The 20,211-nt window shown below is 41.5% G+C and overlaps 3 protein-coding genes across 7 annotated transcripts; 2 read left to right on the top strand and 1 right to left on the bottom strand.

Annotated features, from left to right (window-relative positions):
- The first annotated feature begins 1,188 nt into the window (after window positions 1–1,188).
- On the top strand, window positions 1,189–5,437 carry LOC132202469 (nuclear receptor-binding protein homolog). Of its 3 annotated transcripts, none has more exons than XM_059629412.1 (5): window positions 1,189–1,465; window positions 1,961–2,185; window positions 2,241–2,606; window positions 3,145–3,609; window positions 4,012–5,437. In XM_059629412.1, exons 2-5 carry the CDS (start codon window positions 1,976–1,978, stop codon window positions 4,444–4,446), a joined length of 1,476 nt encoding a protein of 491 aa, XP_059485395.1. In that variant the 5' UTR covers window positions 1,189–1,465; window positions 1,961–1,975; the 3' UTR covers window positions 4,447–5,437. The 3 variants fall into 3 exon arrangements, with proteins under 3 accessions (XP_059485395.1, XP_059485396.1, XP_059485394.1); XM_059629413.1 differs by having other exon boundaries at window positions 1,448–1,550; XM_059629411.1 differs by lacking the exon at window positions 1,189–1,465 and adding an exon at window positions 1,625–1,836.
- Window positions 5,438–6,005: 568 nt separating this feature from the next.
- Window positions 6,006–10,067, bottom strand: LOC132202468 (menin). Its single transcript, XM_059629410.1, has 7 exons — window positions 9,919–10,067; window positions 8,947–9,667; window positions 8,737–8,892; window positions 8,444–8,680; window positions 8,183–8,390; window positions 7,881–8,124; window positions 6,006–7,503 (listed from the first exon to the last, which is right to left on the bottom strand). Exons 2-7 carry the CDS (start codon window positions 9,356–9,358, stop codon window positions 6,985–6,987), a joined length of 1,776 nt encoding a protein of 591 aa, XP_059485393.1. The 5' UTR covers window positions 9,359–9,667; window positions 9,919–10,067; the 3' UTR covers window positions 6,006–6,984.
- On the top strand, window positions 9,887–15,541 carry LOC132202472 (dnaJ protein homolog 1-like). Of its 3 annotated transcripts, none has more exons than XM_059629415.1 (4): window positions 9,887–10,093; window positions 13,499–13,907; window positions 14,402–14,873; window positions 14,933–15,541. In XM_059629415.1, exons 2-4 carry the CDS (start codon window positions 13,510–13,512, stop codon window positions 15,164–15,166), a joined length of 1,104 nt encoding a protein of 367 aa, XP_059485398.1. In that variant the 5' UTR covers window positions 9,887–10,093; window positions 13,499–13,509; the 3' UTR covers window positions 15,167–15,541. The 3 variants fall into 3 exon arrangements, with proteins under 3 accessions (XP_059485398.1, XP_059485399.1, XP_059485400.1); XM_059629416.1 differs by lacking the exon at window positions 9,887–10,093 and adding an exon at window positions 10,681–10,822; XM_059629417.1 differs by lacking the exon at window positions 9,887–10,093 and adding an exon at window positions 11,787–11,920.
- The last annotated feature ends 4,670 nt before the right edge of the window (window positions 15,542–20,211 follow it).

The following is a 20,211-nucleotide window of genomic DNA, read 5'->3' as shown; positions in this document are numbered from 1 at the left end:
GCCCCTGGGCTACGTGGGACCGGGGGCCTGCACTTGAAGGTGCAGTGTGGACTCAGAGAGGCTACGTCATTGGCCTCGTCCACATCGGAGCCCTCACCCCTGGGGAACATGCCGGACTTTGCCTGTCGACCACTGAGGTATGGCTCTGCCTGCCCACAATCAGTCAGTTGACGGGGTCTGGGCCCTGGGGGCGAGGTCAGGTCACAGTCGAGGTGGCCCCGTAGGGAGCCGCGTCGCGGGCCTGACCACCGTCTCCGTCTACGTGTGGCTTAGTCCCCTGATCGCCGGGCTCCGCCACGAAACTTGGCTCGTGGTTCCCCGTCCGGAGTGAGATGGGTTGACTATCGACCGCTGGGACGTTGAGATCTTGCTGTTGGCTCCCATAAAATATTGCCTTGTCACTCGCGTCGGTCAAACTTTTTTTAATAAGATAGAGTCTCGAGTTTTCTAATAATTTGGAGCCAACGTGATATAGCATGCTTGGAACAGTGGAGACTCGCTTTAGTTTCTGGAGTCAGTCTACGCCTATAACCCTGGTCGGTTTTGGCGCCTGTAACTACAGATTTTTTCAAAACCACCTTCTGTGGCACCATGAGACGGCCTGCTGTTTGAATTTCGCTAACAAGTGACTGGCACCAAGTTTCAATCGGCTCATTTTAACGTGCTGATTTGACTTTGATTGTCGCAAATTGCCAATTGTATGTGACATTTTTTGTAATTTTCATGTCTATTTAACTATCATAGAAATTAAATAGTAAAGCTTTTTCTAGAACATTCATCAGTATTATTGGAATTTCTTGCAGGGTTTTTATAATGATGGCTTAACTTTTTCTTGAAACGTCAATAATTAATTATTTCATAATTTTTGCTGTCATATTTTTCCCTGTATTTATTTAAATTGGAAATAAACATTATAAAACAATCATGATCAATTATAAAAAAATTTGTTTGATTAATAAATCTTACGTTTAAAAAACCCTTATGAGCATAAGTACCTTAAATTTTGAATATCAATTATAAATAAATAGAGATTTTAAACAAAGTGGAGAAATGAAAATCAAAAATGATATCTAATATAGTGGAAATGGTCGCGATGAGCCATGCTGCAGTCGAAGATTTAACTTTTCGCGCTTCTTTTGTTATTTCTAATTAGAGGGCGTAACAATAGCCACCGCCCTGAGGGTTATTCACAGGCGCTTCTTTATTATAGAAGTTAATTATATATTTAATCATTATATCTGCATAATAAGTAAATGCTGTTTTTAAATATTGTTGTATATACAAATATTGTTCTATTTTGCTGTGGCTGTTAGCAAAGTTGCGAATAATTGATGTATATAGAATGTAGAAAGACACGGCTCCTCTCTGCACTACCCTGTTTCTCGCCGTGGTCTTCATTGCCAGCTGATTTCGATGTTTGATTGCTACGAGAAAACACCCAGTGTCTGGTTGTTGTACACCTCAGGTAATTGGCAAGCTGTCGGAGACGTCGGCCAAACAAATCGCGTTGTCTCTCTCTAAGGATCGCAACTTTTTCGGCTCACATTCAGGTTTTCTGTTTCCGCCGCGGCTAAGTGCTCCTCGGCGAACCGCGACTCAGCGCGGCCTTGAGTCCAGGGCCGAACCCAGTCTCGTCAGGAGGGCTCCTTTTCCCCTTTTAGAAAATATATTTTGTTTTCTTTCCATTCGGGCCTTAATTCCATTTTATCTGGGCCCCGGATCAAGTAATAACAAAATTGATGGAAACTCAAGGAGATAAATGAATTAATGGTGGACGGACCCTGCCCTAGTGTGTGTAACGTGAGATGGTCTCTGTGCGTTCACATCAAGCCCAAGGTCCCTCCACGAGAGTGAATCACCGATTGAAGCCAGTTGATTCACTCTTCCTGCATACATAAATATTTTTATAGTCATGTGTATATATTTTTGAAATATTTTAACCCGAGTATAAATTTTTCAGCGGGTTGATCGAGCGATGCCGTCAGGCGGCGCGGCAGAAGCGAGTCGGAGCCAACAGCAAAAGCAGAGCATGCGGGAAAGCGGCGAAGACTCTGAGGACGAGAGTGAGATCCTCGAGGAGTCACCTTGTGGTCGGTGGCTGAAGCGGCGTGAGGAAGTCGAGCAGCGCGATGTGCCCGGCATTGACTGGGCCTTTCTCGCCATGGACACCGAGGAGGGCGTCGAAGTACTAAATTAAAAAAACAAAATGAAAATCCAAAGTGAATATGAAATGTTTCAAGGTGGTGTGGAACGAGGTGCAGTTCTCAGAGCGAAAAAACTTTAAGCTGCAGGAGGACAAGATCCAGGTGGTCTTCGAGAGCCTGACACAGCTGGAGCACCCTAACATTGTCAAGTTCCACCGTTACTGGACAGACACGCACAATGACAAACCGCGCGTCATCTTCATCACCGAGTACATGAGCAGTGGTTCACTCAAGCACTTCCTGAAGCGCACCAAGCGCAACCTCAAGAAACTGCCACTGCAGTCGTGGAAGCGGTGGTGCACCCAGATCCTCTCGGCGCTTGGCTACCTCCACTCCTGCTCGCCGCCCATTGTGCATGGCAATCTCACCTGCGACACCATCTTCATTCAGCACAATGGACTGGTCAGTCCTAAAAAATGTATCGTCGGCTATGTGGACAAATGACCACTGGCAACAATGTTTTAAATTGTCGAAACATTGCTGCGAGTGGCCATTTCTCCACGTAGCTGACGAAACACAAAATTTTTTTCAAAAAACAAACATCACTTTCTCTACTCCTTTTTATCAACAACTTTTTTTATGCAATTAATTGTAAAAAATTGCACATGAAAATAGAGATAGCTTTATTGCGCACAGTTATAGCTGTCTACAGCTAAATTTAATCTTAAAATTAGGAGTTTGTACAATAAAACATTTAATTCTTACTAATAATTAATTTTTTGGCTTGCCTCTCATTAATGGTTATTGTGTGGCACACACATACACACAATAATGATACTTTAACAATTTAATATTGTGTTAATTAGTTTAAAAGCATAAATATAGCATTATATTGATTAGAAAAGATACTTTTGAAATTGTGGAAATTTTGCATTTGCCAATAAGTACCCTTTTTTCTTGAAAGATAAAATTAAATTCTATAAATTTAATTAATTTTCAGGTAAAAATTGGGTCGGTGGCGCCGGACGCCATCAACCACCATGTGAAGACGTGCCAGGGAATGGCAAGGAACACGCACTTCCTTGCGCCAGAGTACGGATCGAGCGCACCGATTACGCCGGCGGCCGACATATACGCGTTTGGCATGTGCGCCCTGGAAATGGCGGCGCTGGAGATTGCTGGGGAGCAGGCTGTGGCCGTGACGGATGAGCAGATAGAGCGCACCATTGACAGCCTCGAGGACTCGAAGCAAAAAGATCTGATCAGGCAGTGCCTGTGCCGTGACCCTGCGCGCCGCCCCAGCGCCCGGCAGCTGCTGCTGCACCCCCTCCTTTTTGATGTGCACCCCCTAAAGCTGCTCGCGGCCCACCTTGTCGCTAAATATACCGACGGCCTCCCCGAGGGCCACGAGCGGCCACCCAACGCCCTCTTCGCAGAGGCCAACGGCCGACGCATCCTATACCAGGTCCACATCAATTTTGATCAATCAAATAGGATCTTTTGTCTTTTGATGAGGGATTTGTGATTTTAAAATTTTATGTGCGAAGAATACCTAATTATTTTTCTGAAGAACAGATTCCTGCCAAAAAATTCAAAATTAATAGTGATGCGTTTTCTTTTACATAATTTTTTTTGTAGGTGCAATTTCTATTAAGATATCAAACAAAATATAATGATTTGAGAAAACTGGAATTATGAATAATTGAATAATATCAAGCTTTTACTTAAAACAAGGTTTAAAACTTTGATACAAATCTGCTAGTGATTGAGCTTTAATTTTTTAACTTTTCAACCATTTCAGCATAATCAATATAAATAAATGTTTTGCTTTTTAACAATTCAGATTTTTTACTGTTTGATTTTAAAGGAACTGGCGCACTCTGAGCGGTTGGGCAAGTACCTGGAGGACGTCAAATACGGGATCTACCCGCTGACGGTGTTTGCGGCGCCTCGGACGCGCGCGGCGTCGCCGGAGGTGACGGCCGAGTCGGTCAAGTCACTGAGTCCGGAGCCGGTGGACGTGGAGGCGCGACGCGTGGTCACCATGATGTGCTCGGTGAAGCGGCGCGACGAGGCTGTGACGACGAATGACTTGCAAATGACGCTGCTGCTGCGCATGGACGACAAGATGAACCGGCAGTTGACGTGTCCGGTGCTAGCGAGTGACTCGGCCGGCGTGCTCGCGCAAGAGCTGGTGCATTTTGGGTTTGTGAATGAGCTGGACCGACGCACGGTAGAGGAGTTGATCGCCGAGCAGCTGCGCCACCACCACCTCCACCCCTCGCAACCCGCACCCAAATGACCCAATCAAAAACGACTGACTCTGCTGCTGAGCTAGGGCCTCGTCGATGAGACGGACGCCGGCCGTCTGCTGACAAGGACTGTGGAATGAGACGATATTATTTCATTCGATTGATTAGCAATATCACACGTGCGATTGATATATATTCAAATATTTTATGTCTATATTTTCAAGTTGATAACTTATGTTGCTTACTTGTTTAAAATGAACGCGGGAGGAGCAAAGCCCAGCGGCCCTGGTCACCCCGCGCCGTCTTTGCTTGTATTCGAGCACAGAAGCCAACTTTTATTTGTGTGCAATTTGCGCTTTTGCCACGATTCGAGTCAGAATCGCGCGGTGGCAATCCAATCCTAGAATCAAAACGCGTGCGGTGGTCGGGGCTGAGGCGCACAAGCTGTGGATTTTTGCACGTCTGCAGCTGACAGCAAGGGACGCAAGGAATCTTGTCAGAGAGCAACACCCTATTACTTTTACTTATTTGTACTCATTATTTTTTTTAAGCAAAGTCTTAAGTGAATCCGCACTTTGAAACTCTGGCTGAACATGGTGCTTTCCGCAGGCAAGTGAAAGCACTTCATGGTGTTGCGTTGAAAAAAAAATGTTGCATTTACGCCCACTGTGCCCCCAGTCACGCTTCCATTGCGGAAGGGTGGTGAACGAAAAAAAACAAGATATAATATGTATACTGTATTTCTATTGTTGCTTCATGTTTATTTGTTCTCATTTAAAAAGAATGACGCTTTCATTTGCGCCCAGGGTTACTTGAAGCTCAAATAATTGTGTTGCTTTTCGGCTCCTGTCTGTGAAGAATCTCCAGTGAAAATGCGCTTACAAAAATATGCTGCAGTGTCATACTACGATAATTTACATTTTTTTCCTCTGAACTGATTGGAGCCTCACGCCTTGCCGATCTTGATACAGTGCTGGATGCCACTCGCACACACGCTTCCCTTTTCGTAAAAGATATAATAAAACGCAGATCGGAAACATTTTCAAAATGCTGCTTTATTCAGACAAAACTGCTGTCCTCACTACAAAAATGCTACAATTGATCAAGAGTAATCCAGGAGAGAGAACTTAGCAGAGACAAAAACTTTAGATTACTCTACTTCTGTGGGCGATTATTACTCACAATAGTTTGCACATTAAAAATTCAGGGAGATTAAAAAAAATGTTTTTCTAATGACAAATGAGTTGATTAAAAGTTTTTTGCTATTGTGAGAAATGATTGCTCATTAATTTATTAGCTAATTAATTAAGATGCATTATCTGTTGCACAGTTGATTTTACACCGTAGTACATTTCATTAATTATCATTCTATGGATATGCAACTACTGAGGTGGGGGGAGTAGGGGGACAACGAAACACTTCTGAAGTGACGCGTTTTTCTTTCATTCTACTTCATTTAGGGGCGCCTCTGATCGCCTGATGATTTCAGTGTTTGGCATTGCGAGAGGAAGAGGAGACTTTTGTCACAAAGCCGGTTTTGCGAGCCTCGGGCAATTAAAATCCATGTCAACTATTTCATTTGTCCTGCGGAACAAGCTGACAATGTTAACAGTGAAGTTCTCAAGCGTACACCCTTTTTTTTTAACAGTGTTTACTTCTCATTTGCGTCTCAAAAAAGACTCGAGAAAAAAACGGAAGATCCCAAGCATCATTAAATTTACTTTTAAGTATCTGGCGATGTCAGTATCAGTTGCTCCCAACTCAAGTGCTCCAACAACAAGAAACGTCGAAAAATATTAATTTTCTCTCAGCATTACAATCACATCTCGTTCTCAGCGTTACAACCTTAAGAGTTAATAACATTAGGAATGCATCTCTGAATTTTATTAGTTCATTGATCCACTTTCAAGTGAAGCAACCCGAGGCTCTGGACAAAAATATATTTCATTTATGCGCCGTGACGAGTCTTGCTTGAGTGAGTTTCAACCCATCAGCTCTCATTATATAAGACTTAAAAAATACACATTTTTCAGGTATAGGACACAATATAAATGGCTGCGAGAGAGACAAACGTGGAAATGCGTGACAAACAAAAAAAGTCATGTGTGTGGTTCTTTTTTAGTCTCAGCAGTTATCAGGCCCAGCCTAGGAAATAATTTTTTCAATAACAAAACAAAAAACTGGAACTTTTTCCATCACACACGCTCTCTGATTTAAAGATGCCTTTTGCTTAAAAATGACTTCAAACTTGCAACATAAAAGACCGTAGGTTTTAAAGTAAAAAGCCAATTAAAAATGATTTAAATCTCGATCAAATCGATTAGAAAAAAACATGCTAAAAAAATGCTGACTTCGAAGGTTAAAGGAAACTTTCAAAATTTGTCTAGGTTTCTGATTCACGAGTATTTGATCAACATCTACTTCGAATTAATGCACCAAACCAATTTCATCCAATAGCAATTTTTCTCCAGACACTCATTGTGTATGCTTTATGTTGGTCCGACCAATTGAATTTCCAAAAATTAAAATAATTTCAACTTCTAAGGGCAGAAAAAGGTGTTAAGTATCACTGTGCTGGCGTCGCCATCTCACTCTCTGGTTTTGGCTTTCTTGGGCTTGGTAGGATGATCAGACTGCTCTGAGGATGGCGGCGGAGGCTGCTCGAGGGCCCTGGTCTTGCGGCCCCCGATCTGCACCTGAGACTGTGCAGTCAGCTGCAGAGAAATGGCGCTCGTGTTGAGCTTCTCGGCCAGCAGAACTTCCTTCAGGCCAGCCATCTTGCGCGAGTGGAGCCGCAGGCTGGGCCTTGGCTGCTGCTGCTCCTCGTCGGAGGGCGGAGGAGGCGTAACAGGTGGCAGAGGTGATGTGTTGTCTGCAAAAGGGTTGCCTACGCCTCTCAGCAGGTACACAGGGTTTAGCAGAGTCTCGCTGCACGCCTCAGTCAGCGCCGCAATGCTCGGATGCGTCGCTGCGCTGGGTGCCCCTGCCAGCCCACTCACCTGAGCCTCAATCTCATTGTTGTTGTTCAGGTACTTGGAGCGGTCGCCTCCTACCACCTCTTCCTCCGCCAAGCTGATCTCCACCTGCGCTCGCACACTCGCATCAAACTGAAAATTATTAAACAAGTTATTATTATTTAATTCAGGCACCAGATTTAAGGCAAAAAAAATTAAAACATAACATAAGAACGTATTTGCTTTTTTCAGTTTTCATGAAATTCTTGCAAGTCTAATTAAGACTCTCTAATTAAGACTAGGAAAAATTCAATGAAATCAAGAAGCTTTTTTACGGACTTCATTATTCCCATAAAATACTTATAGGATTATTAGTACAATAATTTGAACACAAATCACGGTGGCAGTAAAGGTTTAGTTTTTTTTTTTTTTTAATTTATAGTTTCTGATGTAAAATTGTTTCATTATCAAATAAAATTACTGCTCTGTTAAATTGCATATTATTTTTTCTTCTTTTTTTTTTTGCTAACCTTTGAAATGGCGTTGACGAGGGGCTTGGCCCAGCCAATGTGCAGCACAGGAGTGGCGCTTCCTTCCTCCCAGCGGCAAATGCCATCATAGAAGCGCAACAGGGAGGCAAAACACTGCGGGTCCTTCAAAATCGAGTGGGCGCTGATGCCAGAGCTCTCCACCTTGATGGCGTAGGGAATCAGCTCGTTAGCAATTTCGAGGAACTCTTTGTAGATCTCCTCATCGTCTCGGTTGTAATTGTACCTGGGTAATAATTTTTGTGTGTGATTAAAAGCGCAAGCCGACTGTGGTTTAATCTCACAGCTGGATGACGTCTGCTGCATTGGCCCAGCTTTGAAAGGCTTCTTTGTACATGTTGTGCCTGTAGAAGTATCCACCCTGGTAAGTGTACGGGTACACGTGGTGGTTGCTGTAGTAAGTTCGGGCAGAGGAAATGGCCTCTTCGAACAGCGTGTCGCACGCTGGTCTTCCTGGCGTTGGGAATAACTCCTCCAGGTCACCCAAGTTTCCTTTTTAAATAAAAATTATTCCAAAACTCTTAAAAGAATTAAATGATTAGTACCAAGAGCCATAGGGTACTTCTTGAGATGTCCAAGGTCGTAGAGTAGCCAGAGCAGTTCCTGCTGCAGCATTGCCACTTCAATGGCGTCATTGGTGAGATTCAGGCTGGGGTTGATGGAAGACACAAGAGCCACCACCTCCATGTGCCGCGTGCACTTGACCGCCTGGCCCTTCAAGTACAGCCACTCAGAGCCACCTTCCACCACCAGCTGTCCACGCTTGTCCTCGTGTCCTTTACCTTTGGATAACATATTCGATTCAAAACCAATTTCAGAATCATAGTACCAAACTAACCATGCCAGGTGACTTCTGTTGTCTGTGTCTTGCCAGGAGGGCCAAAGGTCACCCACGCGTGGTCCTCAGAGAGCGTCAGGTGTACGTCCTTGAAGCCAAGTGCCTGACAGCCGGCCACCACAGCAAAGGCTACACCAAAGCAATCCAGTTTGTTACCTATTTAAATATTAAAAGAATTAAACATTTTTTTTAAATAATTAAAAATAATGCCTGTCAGGTAGCTGTAGATGCTCTGAAGGTGGGCACGCTCATTGTAGTGTCTGCGGGTCAGCGAGTTCCAGATGACATCGGACACCCTCTTGACGAGCTCTCTGGAGGCGAAGCGCGTTTCGTAGAGGCTCAGGTCAACCGAACCCTTGAGGATTGCGTGGAACTTTGTGAGCAGTGCCTCGGCGATGTGCTTCTCAACCGGCGGCAGACGGACGGTGTCCGACGGTGGCAACTCGACCTCGTCGAAGGCGGCCGGACGGCAGCATGTCAGCGAGTTCTCGACGGCGCCCACTACGATGGACAGCAGTGCCAGATCAGGCTCAGGTGTCTCGAGCTGCTGCCTGAAGAGACGCACAATCGAGGCAACGTCGGCCAGGGGAAAGTGTCCGCTCACAACTGGCTCCAGCGCCATTGTCCAATTGCCCGCCAATAACAACTCATCGGACGCCAACCGCTGCTCTTGATGCCTCAGTCTGCCCTTCTTCGCCACTCAGACGTTGCCAAAACCTGCAAACAACATCGGACGCGGCTGCTTTGTAAGATTTTTGCGAATTTTCGGCGTGCGTCGATTTTCTTCTACGCAGTGCTAGCAGTTGGTTGTTTACATCAGTGGTTGGTCAGCCTGATTCTTCATTATTAAACTCATTAAAATTTGCATGTTGGCAAACTTGCTGCTGCTGATGATGGAAAATTGATTGGAGTGAAAAGAAGGAGATCAAATCTGTAAACATAAAATTTTTTTTAAAATTTGAATGGTGATATTTGTTCAAAATAACTAAACAACAGAATAAAATTACTTTTTTTACATTGTTTAATATATTGAAAATTTCCTTGACCATGAAGGAAGAATAAAACGGAATTATTGTTGCTTAAATTCTTAACTCCTGAATTGTTTCCAAACCGCTATTTTGTAATTCGTACGCCTCCTTGCGTGCGTTTCGAGAAGCGTCGGGTACCATCCACACCACTCACCACTTTTTCTGCTTTTGCTTTTGGCAGCCGAAGCCGAAGAGCCCGAAGAACTTCAGAGACAAAACTAACGAAAGGTTGCGTTCGGCTGAAGCAGACAGAGGTCACAAGAAAGGTGCGTCGGACGAAGTTCGTGCCAGAGGAGGACTTGCAAGACGTCTGCAAAGTCGAAAAAGAGGTGAGAGGATTTCGTCTCTCGTGGGTTGTCCACGCGAGAAATGGAGTAAAAAATTGCACGGCTCTAAAAATAGAAGCGTCTCTCATTTGAGAAATCGGGCGGTGCAGGCCGAGAACGAGTGAAAGACTGTAATTTCAGAGCTCATAGACGCGCATTTCGGCACACCAGTCAAAATCGGCCGGTACTGTTTTGCCTCAAATGAAATCGCCAAAAACATTCGGACACGCTCGTCTCCGAGCATCGAGACAAATAATCAACTCCAAAACAGGCCCGCCGAATGGATGACTCTTAGTTTTATTTTTATTTCTCAATGACTATGAATTCCATGTCGAGCCTCCTCGTTAAAAATAATTTTTCCCCCGATGAAATGCAGCACAAAAATTAAAATTGAAAATCCCGTTTGGCTTTCGGAGGAGCGCCTTTTAAATTTTTGGGTTCATTGACTTCTCCGCCTGGCTGACTCCGCAGGATGATGTCAGTGTAGGATTTTTTTTGTGAATCGGAAATCAGCTCGTTGGTTGAGCTTTAGGGGTGAACCCTGCGGAAGAAGGGGTTGGAAAGGGCGAGAATGTTCTCGATGCTTCTGGCAGGGTCTGGTGCGGGCGTCGAGTAGGGCGCCGCCTGTCGCCGTCGCGCCATAAACTCGCGGCCCACGTCGCTCGGTCTGGCAGTGCGAAGACGGTGCTGGACATTGTCGGACACGGCTTTCGTTTTAGAAAGAGACACGAGGTGAGTGGCCCTGGCGAGGACTTGATTGGGCGGCGAATGGGGGCGGCGGTCGGCTGGGTATTCAAATGGGGCGCTGGCGCACCGCCAAACATAGGCATGTGCAAGTATTACAAGGACAACTGGATGACGCGCGCGAGCGTTCAGCTGCCCTCGCTCGCTCACACTTGATCCGCGCCGTTCTTTATTCAGTTTTCGGACGCTTCAATTTTTGTTTGCCGTACATAAAATAGGTCATTCTTTAGCAACCGTAAAAATTTTCCGATTTATTCATTAAATTTTTTATTTATTAAAAAATACGAGCAATTTTCAGTTTTTTTATTCTATCTTTCGGTTTTCGCCTCCGTCCTTACACGAAATAAAACCAACTTTTTCATATCGTAATTTCCTACCATTGCATGAATATTATTACATGCATGGTCATTTGCCAAGGATTTTCTTATTTGCGTATTTTCATTTGTAGATCATTCGATAAAAAATCTTTCGCTATGTCTGTAAATTAATTTTGTGCCAAAAGGACCAGTGCAATATGAGAGAAATTTCTTGAATAGAGATGTTGCATAAAAAACCTCGATTGGCGTGTTGCCAAATCTCAAAATCTGTTTGAAGCACACGGTTGACATAATGCCCTTTCATTTGTTGGTAATGGTGAAAAATATTGAGTTATTAGCCAACAACTGGACCCCTTAATTGAAAAAACGCTTCTTGTTTCTTCTGGCAATTTTTTTTTTAAACATTATTTAATCAAGTACGTTTTTGCATTGAATTTTGGCGGCGCTTGCTCAATCGACGAGTGCTCGCCTTGACACTGGTGAATTAGCACAATTGCAGATTTGGTCCGCATGTTTACCTTCGCTTTAAAATCATCTCAACCCATTTCAATAATTTAAATTCATGCAAGCAGTTTGAGAGAGGGGGGCAATTCAATTAGTACCAAAATATGAATGTCAACGAAATTAAGCTCTTATTCAGATGGAACGTTGAGTTGGCGAAAGTGAACATTGGAGTGCGCGGCTGATTGTCGTTTGTCGGCCGCAGACGCAGATGGCCCAGCGCGGGGTCACTCAAGAAGGATGCCCTATTTTTAATTTTCAAGCACGCGTATGTTTCACATTCATTGTGAATAAGCTGTAGCAATAATACTTTTGCACAAAAATTGTACTGATTCTGAATAAGCAAAATTCGAAGCACCAAAACCAATATTTCGATGCTCTTTAACTTTACTTTGTGTTGTTAATTTTAACTTAAAAATGAGGGCAGGTTTAAGAACCAAATCCGCTCTAGGTGTACAACAGGAACTTACATTAAGTGCATGAAATATAAAAGCTAGCGTTATTCTATATTATTACATGGACTTTCCTTAAATATAAGCATGTGACAATAATTAGGTTTAATTTTAAATAATTATTTAAATGAAAAGAGATTTTATGTAAATATGTATATAAACGAGTAGTTCAAAAGATCATATAACGGCGCAATTAATGTTTTGTGTAATTGCCATTCATCGATTCGGCGATGGTAGTTTCTCGACGTATTTCCAAAACAAATTCTAAACATAAGCCAAGAATAATATAAATGAATAAATTATAATAAAACTGATACAAAGCATTCAGGAAAAACAAAGTTAAAAATTAACAACCTTGTAAAATTGTAGTTAATTATATTTATTTAAGCTTTGCAAAGCTATTGTCTAAGCAATAGCCTATTTCATCATACCTTCGCGCTGCTCTATTTCAATTTTTTGAAAACATCGTCAATTTGATCAGACCCCGGCCTTGCACTAATTCAATTTTTTGAAACCGTCGTCAATTTGATCAGACTCCGGCCTTAAACTATTTCAATTTTTTAAATAAATCAATAGGGATGTTATGAAAATTTTTATCAAGTCTTTCAAACGATCAATAAACGGTGGAATTCATTTTTTTGTATTGTCTTTCATCGATTTGGTGCTGGAAGTTTTCTACGCATTTCCTAAGAAAATTTAAAACATCAGCCGAAAATAATAAATTTTAATAAAATTAATACAAAACATTGAAGAAAAGCCAAGTTACAAAATTCACCTAAAATTTTAGTTAATTTTAGTGGTTTCAGCTTGTCAAAGTATTTTTACAGGTAAATCAACAAATTAAAACAAAGATTTAGGAAAATTTCTTAATTTGATGAAGTATAAATAAACGAAAAGTATTATATTTTTAATTTCCAGTGATTCTGAATCACATAATTTCCCTCTCGTTCTGTACATTTCTCTTATCATTTTTTATTATATTTTCTTAGAGCAGCACTGAATATTCCGAATAATCATTGATATGACAATCCTCAATTAACGCCCAGTCATCTCTAGACCTCTAATTGGGTGGGTTGCGGTTTTTGCAGTCAAGGCGCAGGTGCCTGATCACCCGATCGCTGTTTACTTGAAGCGAGACATGCGAGAAATAGTATCATTGACACGCTGAGGGCCTTGTCACAGTTTACACACAACACAAAGCAAAATGCTTACAGCCGATTCTTTCCCGCGCGTCTACCGACTCAGTGCGGACTCTCATGCGCTTCTGAAACGTGTAGCGCTGCATTTGTAATTAGCATAAAATTGTCCAAATCTGTGAAAAAGTGACGAAATCACATGGAAATTTTATTACGTTTCAATACTAAATTAAAATGTTTTCCTTTGTTTGTTTTCAGTGAAATTTGAAATGGGAAAGGACTACTACAAAACACTGGGCATCGCCAAGGGTGCGACCGACGATGAGATCAAGAAGGCGTACCGAAAGTTGGCGCTCAAGTACCACCCGGACAAAAACAAGGCAGCTGGAGCCGAGGAACGCTTCAAGGAGATCGCTGAGGCGTACGAAGTGCTGAGCGACAAGAAGAAGCGCGACGTCTACGACCAGTTCGGCGAGGAGGGCCTCAAGGGCGGCGTGCCTGGAGGCGGTGGAGGTGGCGGCGGAGGTGGAGGCGTCCATGGAAATGGCCCCCAGTTCTCCTACCAGTTCCACGGCGACCCGAGGGCCACCTTCGCCCAGTTCTTCGGCAACTCCAACCCCTTCAGTGCCTTCTTCGAGCCTGGCGGTGGAAACCGCATGTTCTTCAAGTAATTATTTTATTATTTGCTATAAAATTGTTACGTGTAATTAATTTTGTCATCGTAAATTAATGCTTAAAATATATAGGAGGCAGATAATATGGGTTTCCAAAATATTATGCTCTCAATTGGATCGTCTGAATACTTTCTATGATCAGAAAATTTAGTGCCAACTCTTTTGTCGGAGAATGTTTCTAAAAAAAATTAGAAAATTTTACCTAAATGCTGGTCAAAAGTTGTTGGGTAAACGGTGAAGGATTACAACATAGCTCACATTCCCGGATATTTTTTCCAAAACCCAATTTTATGAACAGTAACATTATTGGCATATAATCAATATCTTTTTACTTAAATATTTTCTACCAATTACGTACTATAGTAATGGTCCTCAATTTTATAATTTTGAAATTATTACAATTAAAAAGAAAAAAATCATCAATCTTTTTGGGTTGCAAGATTTTTCCAATTAAAATTCAATTATTTATATTAAAATTGAATTTCAGTCCACATGGGGGAGACGATGACATGGACGTGGATGACCCGTTTGTAAACCTGGGTGGCTTCGGAGGAGGTCGTCCAGGCGGCCCTGCCTACCGCTCGCAGTCCTTCAACATCCACGGCAACGGCGGAGGCCCCGGAGGGCGAATGGGCAAGGACAAGCAGCAGGACCCACCGATTGAGCACGACCTTTATGTCAGTCTGGAAGAAATTGCCAAAGGCACGACCAAGAAGATGAAAATCTCGCGGCGCGTTCTGCAGCCGGACGGCTCAACCAAGAAAGAGGACAAGGTGCTGACCATTAACATCAAGCCTGGCTGGAAAGCCGGCACCAAGATCACTTTCCAGAAGGAGGGCGACCAGGGCACCCACAAGGTCCCCGCAGACATCGTCTTCATCATCCGAGACCGCCCGCACCCCACATTAAAGCGCGAGGGCTCTGACCTCCGGTACACCGCCAAGATCTCCCTCAAGCAGGTAATTTTTGTATTTATTTTCTTTTTTATGAAGTTGACTAATTACAAATATTGATTCAGGCGCTGTGCGGCTGCGTGGTGGAGGTGCCAACGTTGGGCACAGAGAAAATCTCAATCAACTTGACGGGCGAGATTGTCAAGCCGAGCACGACCAAGAGACTGCAGGGCTACGGACTGCCTCACCCGAAGGAGCCCAGCAGAAAGGGCGATATCCTCGTTGCCTTCGACATCAAGTTCCCCGACTCGCTGAGTCAAAGTGTCAAGGACATTATCTACGACACCCTGCCCAACTGAGAACGAGTGCGCCCCAACATAACGAACTCTCAGCAATAAGACTGCACCAATTTTAAGTGGTGAACTCGGTGTAAATTAATCTAGATGTGTATACAAATCCTGTTCACTGTATTGCCTGCGACAAACGACTGCCAGAAAATATCAGGGACTTTAAAAGAAGCCCCTACTATCGAGAGTAAACAAACTGATTTTTGTTTGGGCCGTTGCACACAAGCAGGTGGGAAAGTGCTCTATTAAACATTTGAATTGATTTATGCAAACCAGATAATATAATAATGGAGTCTGGAGGAGTGCGGACATACTGATTATTGAATACGAAGTGGATTCTGTGGCTTCAGTAATAATAAAAAAGCAGGCAATTTGTTTGAAAATTAATGCTATTTGATTTTTTTTTTTAACAAAAATTCTACATTATCTTTTTTCTGTATTATATTATAATGGCCTGTTTGCTCTAGAGCTGGTCTGGCCTATCAGGCAAGTGAAAATGAGCGAGGGCGCCATATAGGTGGGCTCAGGTGAAATATTTGCCAAAGTGCTCTCCGAATGCAGTCAATTCAAATTTCTTTTCGACAAAATATATTTGTCGATTTTGTTAATATGGTATGAGATATGAGAATTTAAGCATATTAATTATACATGAATAATTGCTGCTGAGAACTACATGAGTCCGCCAGATCCCGGATCAAACCTGACGTGCTAGGTGCCCTATATGGTGCCTTTTTATTACATTTTTTTTGTGGTACAAATTTATTTAAAAATCAATTTTTTTGCTGCCATATCCTTGATGGTCCATGAGATGATGATGAACGTATGTAAATAAGAAAATTGTAGTAAAAGAAATTTACATTATGCCAGTTCCAAGACATTTTGATGCCAGAATTTTTATACTAATACGTTAAACAAATAAGGTTCAAAGTCAAATTTCAGAATCTTATTAAGTCTCATGAAATATTTTACAAATTTTTTCAACAGGCCAATTAATTCTGCCAATATGGCATTATTATAATGGAAATAATAATTAATAATAGAGGCTGGAAAATTAAAAGCTGATTATGTTGGATCGACTTAGAAAAATATTACTATAGACTATAATACGCAAAATATATAAAATAAAACCCAAAATAACTTTGAAGGCAAAATGTTTATAGTATCAATATTAAATAAAATTTAAAGGCATAGTCAAATTACAAGGAAAATTTGGAAAATTTTGCTTTCATCACCCAAAAACAATTATTATGCATGTGTGCGATATTTTTTAGGCGAACCAGCCGCCGAAATGACCAGCGACAACGCCATTTAGGAAACGTAAGAACTCGGTGCACCATATAGGAAGCAATTAAAGCAATAACTGGCCTGAATATTATTTTTGTTTTGGTTGTGCGTTCATTGATATTCTGATAAATCAATTTAATCAATAAATGGATTCATTTTATCACAGCGGGTGAATTGCCGGGGTAAAGTTTCAAAAATAAGACCGGTGCAGCCACCTGCCGGCCAAGTTGAAAAGGTGAACTGATCCCCGAGACGAGTCCGTTGACGAACACGTGAAGCGCGAGAGTTAGGTTCCAAGAAGGACGACAAGGACAGATGGTGTCAGAAAAGGACTGAATTTAAGGTTGGTATTAATTCATTGGCCTCGCCCGATCCCATTGATAAGAAAATTAGCTGCCCCCGGACCCTAAAAGACCCGATTTTCGCCCCGAAAAAGTTCTCGCCGGCGGCTGAGCGGAGCCCGAGTTCCCGACAAGGTCGGGACATTTTGAGCTGGAAACCTCGCTCAAGAGTCCCGCCCGCGCTTTGTTGAAGTGTCCCGTTTGACCAAGAAGTCAATTGTCCCGAATTTATTCCAAAAAATCATCAATTTAAAATCCGAGGTGAAAAAGCCGCAGAGCACGTTACGCCCGGTGCCCTTTTTTTCCCTCCGCCGTTCCAAAATAGTCATCGAGTACGGACGTGTATCTCGTGAGCTGATGGCCTCAAGGTACGAGATAATTGTTTGGGATGCTGGTTTTTGGAGGGCTTGGTTTGGTAAAGGCCTGGTCAAGTGCCCAGATTATTGGGAAGTACCAGGTAGCTTCGTGTCACCGGCTGGTTTGCTAAGCTGTTGTGTGTGACGGTTTCCCTGATTTTTGCCCTCTTAGTTTCGATTGCTCATTCTGTTGTTGAAATCCCTTTTGTTTGAATTAAGGACACGTGAATCCGCGACTCCGCCAGAGCGTTGAGGACGTGAAGTTTTCTGACATTTTTGATTAAAATGAATTGTCTTTTGCCCATTAAATTGTAATTCGCAACTCGGCGTCGACACGAGGCGTCAGCCATTTTTGTTCCGTGATTAGTAATTTTCCTGTTAAATAATTTTCCCTAGACTACCGACCCAAAGAGAGAGTAGCGACTTGTCGCGGCGTTAAATAATTGCATACATGGGTGCGCTCAACAATTTTGCGCTAGCGATCACTTGCAACAGTGCGGTCGCGCTCAAATTTTTAAAAAGTCTTGCGCTCACGCTCTGCGCTGTAAAACATTTTTGTGCGATTCTTTCTGTTCTCACGCCCCATGCCCAAATTTGAAGTTAGCTGATTGAGATTTTCACCGCATAACATCCATGTCTTAGAAGCAACATCACTAAATTTTTTTGAAAAAATTTCCAAAATTGCGGGTTGTATGGGACATTTTGAAAAAATTAAAAAACCTAATTTTCTCGCGTTCTATTGATCGCAGAACACAAATCTGGGTATGGTTGAATTTGTCTTGACAATTTCTACAACTTTGCTGCTGAGTAAAAAGTTGTAGGTTAAAGTTCAAGGTCTTTTTACATTTCTTACGCAAAAACAACACAAGCGATGCATAAAAAAGGACCTCGAAAATGATGGAAAATAAACTATGTTTCCAGTGTATTTGTATAAATTATTCGTTTTGCCAAATTACATTCAATTTCGCTAGGAGTTTCCTAAACCGTTTTTAATCATTTACAGGTAAATTCTATTCTCTGAGTGTGCTCAAATTATGAGCTCAATTTATTCGTCGAGGGTGGCAATCGAGGTTTTTAAAAAAAAATTTAATAGAGCCAACCATGGTCAGATGAAAAAGAGGTCGTTTAAAAAAATTCTAAATAGAGGCAACCATGGTCTGAGAAATAAGAGGTTTTTTCTTCAAAAATTTGAAATAGAAGACACCATGGTCTGAGGTAAAAGTCGTATTTTTCAAAAAAATTAAACAGGCAACCATGGTCTGATGAAAAAGACGTTTTTTTTTTAAAAAAAATATTTGATATTGAGGCAACCATGGTTTGAGGTAAAAGTCGTTTTTTTTTTCAAAAATTTGAAATAGAGACAACCATGGTCTGAGGTAAAAGATGTTTTTTTTCCAAAAATTCTAAATAGAGGCAACCATGGTCTGAGCAAAAAGACGTTTTTTTCTTCAAATAATTTAAATAGAGCCAACCATGGTCAGACAAAAAAGAGGTCGTTTTCAAAAATTCTAAATATAGAGCTGACCATTATCTGAGAAAATAGAGGTCGTTTTCAAAAAATAGAGGCAACCATGGTCTGCGGAAAAAGACGTTTTTTTTTTCGAAAATTCGAAAAAGAGGCAACCATGGTCTGAGAAATAAGAGGTCGTTTTCAAAAAATTTAAATAGAGGCAACCATGGTCAGAGGTGAAAGACGTTTTTTGTCAAAATAATTGAAATAGAGTCTGATACAAAAAATAGGTCGTTTTCAAAAATTCTAATTAGAGGCAACCAAGGTCTGATGAAAAAGACGTCGTTTTCAAAAATTCGAAATAGAGGCAACCATGGTCTGACGACAAAGACGTTTTTATTAAAAAATTTGAAATAGGAAACCATGGTCTGAGGTAAAAGTCGTTTTTTACAAATAATTGAAATAGAGCCAACCATGATCTGAGGAAAAAGAGGACGTTTTCAAAAATTTTAAATAGAGGCAAGCAACCATGGTCTGATGAAAAAGAGGTTTGAAGAATTGGACCATATACTTGCTGGAAATCTTTAGAGAAAAAAATTATTAACTTTGCTTAGTGTTAATTTATATATAAGTATAAAGAACCCTCTCAAAATTAAGGGTAAATTCATAAGCAATCAAAAATTTCCACAGCTATTCATATGATTTCACTTAAAGTTATGATGAAATCAAATTCAATTTACCATTTTGTAATACCCTTTATGTGTGTGGTAGGTTTTTGCTAACAAAATACAGAATTTCGTTCGTCCGTACGCCAGCCGACATCCAAACAAATGTTTTGATCAGAAAAGCAACTTTTGCAACGATCTGGACCTATAGTGTGTACGATCACGATTCAAATTTTAAAGAGTTTGGACCTGCAAAATTGTACGATCCAATTGTAGGATTCTATCTAACTGTGGGGTTCGATCCAGTTGCGAGTACGCTCGCAAGCATGTAATGCTTGTGCTACTATTAATGGAAGAAAATATAAAATAAAAACAATAATTGTGTGCTTGAAGAAGGAAATTAACTTGAATGCGATATGGGCACAATTATATAAATTTTGAGAATGCATTTGAAAAAAAAATCAAGGAAAAATAAAGCCTTCAATTTTCTAGATTGTGCCCGTCTCCCAGCACCGCTCCAAAGCAATGTTTGGGCTTCCCAAAAACATTGCCGATGAAATTGTTAGAAAAGGTGGAAAGTTGACAAAGAAGTTAGAAAAGGAGTACCAGAAATTGATCGTTGGGTAGTAAGTATAAATGAAAATATTACTACTTTAACCTCTAAAATATTTAAAAACAATGTATTATTAAAAGCAAGTACCTTATGGAGTTGGAGAAAACAGGAAAAATTGAACAATTGCTGTATAACCAGCTAAGAATGGAAAGTGTCCTTCTTCGACGCGTCTTGTGCAATAAGTGCAACATCACGACCATCAAACACGATGCACCTCCTCATTTGACTACAAATGATGTTTTAGCAATATTGGGTCACTCGTAATTGCATCCTTGCTTGGATGAGGTATACTGTAGCAATAATCTATTCTTATGGGGAACAAATTTTTCCACAAAAATTTTTAGGCGA

This window comes from Neocloeon triangulifer, unplaced genomic scaffold (assembly GCF_031216515.1).
Source record: "Neocloeon triangulifer isolate White Clay Creek 2 clone unplaced genomic scaffold, ASM3121651v1 ptg000015l, whole genome shotgun sequence".
Classification (NCBI taxonomy): domain Eukaryota; kingdom Metazoa; phylum Arthropoda; class Insecta; order Ephemeroptera; family Baetidae; genus Neocloeon; species Neocloeon triangulifer.
Note: the sequence above shows the minus strand (reverse complement) of the source record. Positions and strands in the feature narration are given on the sequence as shown.

What these genes read in the sequence shown, in the direction of transcription:
- LOC132202469 (XM_059629411.1), top strand. Translation starts at nt 1,768, where the DNA reads ATGGTGGACGGACCCTGCCCTAGTGTGTGTAACGTGAGATGGTCTCTG. An exon ending in GCGTTCACATCAAGCCCAAG is followed by an intron (nt 1,837 to 1,960) that starts GTCCCTCCACGA and finishes TAAATTTTTCAG; the next exon opens with CGGGTTGATCGAGCGATGCC. An exon ending in GCCGACGCATCCTATACCAG is followed by an intron (nt 3,610 to 4,011) that starts GTCCACATCAAT and finishes TTGATTTTAAAG; the next exon opens with GAACTGGCGCACTCTGAGCG.
- LOC132202468 (XM_059629410.1), bottom strand. Translation starts at nt 9,358, where the DNA reads ATGGCGCTGGAGCCAGTTGTGAGCGGACACTTTCCCCTGGCCGACGTT. An exon ending in CATCTACAGCTACCTGACAG is followed by an intron (nt 8,893 to 8,946) that starts GCATTATTTTTA and finishes ATATTTAAATAG; the next exon opens with GTAACAAACTGGATTGCTTT. An exon ending in GCAGCAGACGTCATCCAGCT is followed by an intron (nt 8,125 to 8,182) that starts GTGAGATTAAAC and finishes ATTATTACCCAG; the next exon opens with GTACAATTACAACCGAGACG.
- LOC132202472 (XM_059629415.1), top strand. Translation starts at nt 13,510, where the DNA reads ATGGGAAAGGACTACTACAAAACACTGGGCATCGCCAAGGGTGCGACC. An exon ending in GGAAACCGCATGTTCTTCAA is followed by an intron (nt 13,908 to 14,401) that starts GTAATTATTTTA and finishes ATTGAATTTCAG; the next exon opens with TCCACATGGGGGAGACGATG. An exon ending in CCAAGATCTCCCTCAAGCAG is followed by an intron (nt 14,874 to 14,932) that starts GTAATTTTTGTA and finishes ATATTGATTCAG; the next exon opens with GCGCTGTGCGGCTGCGTGGT.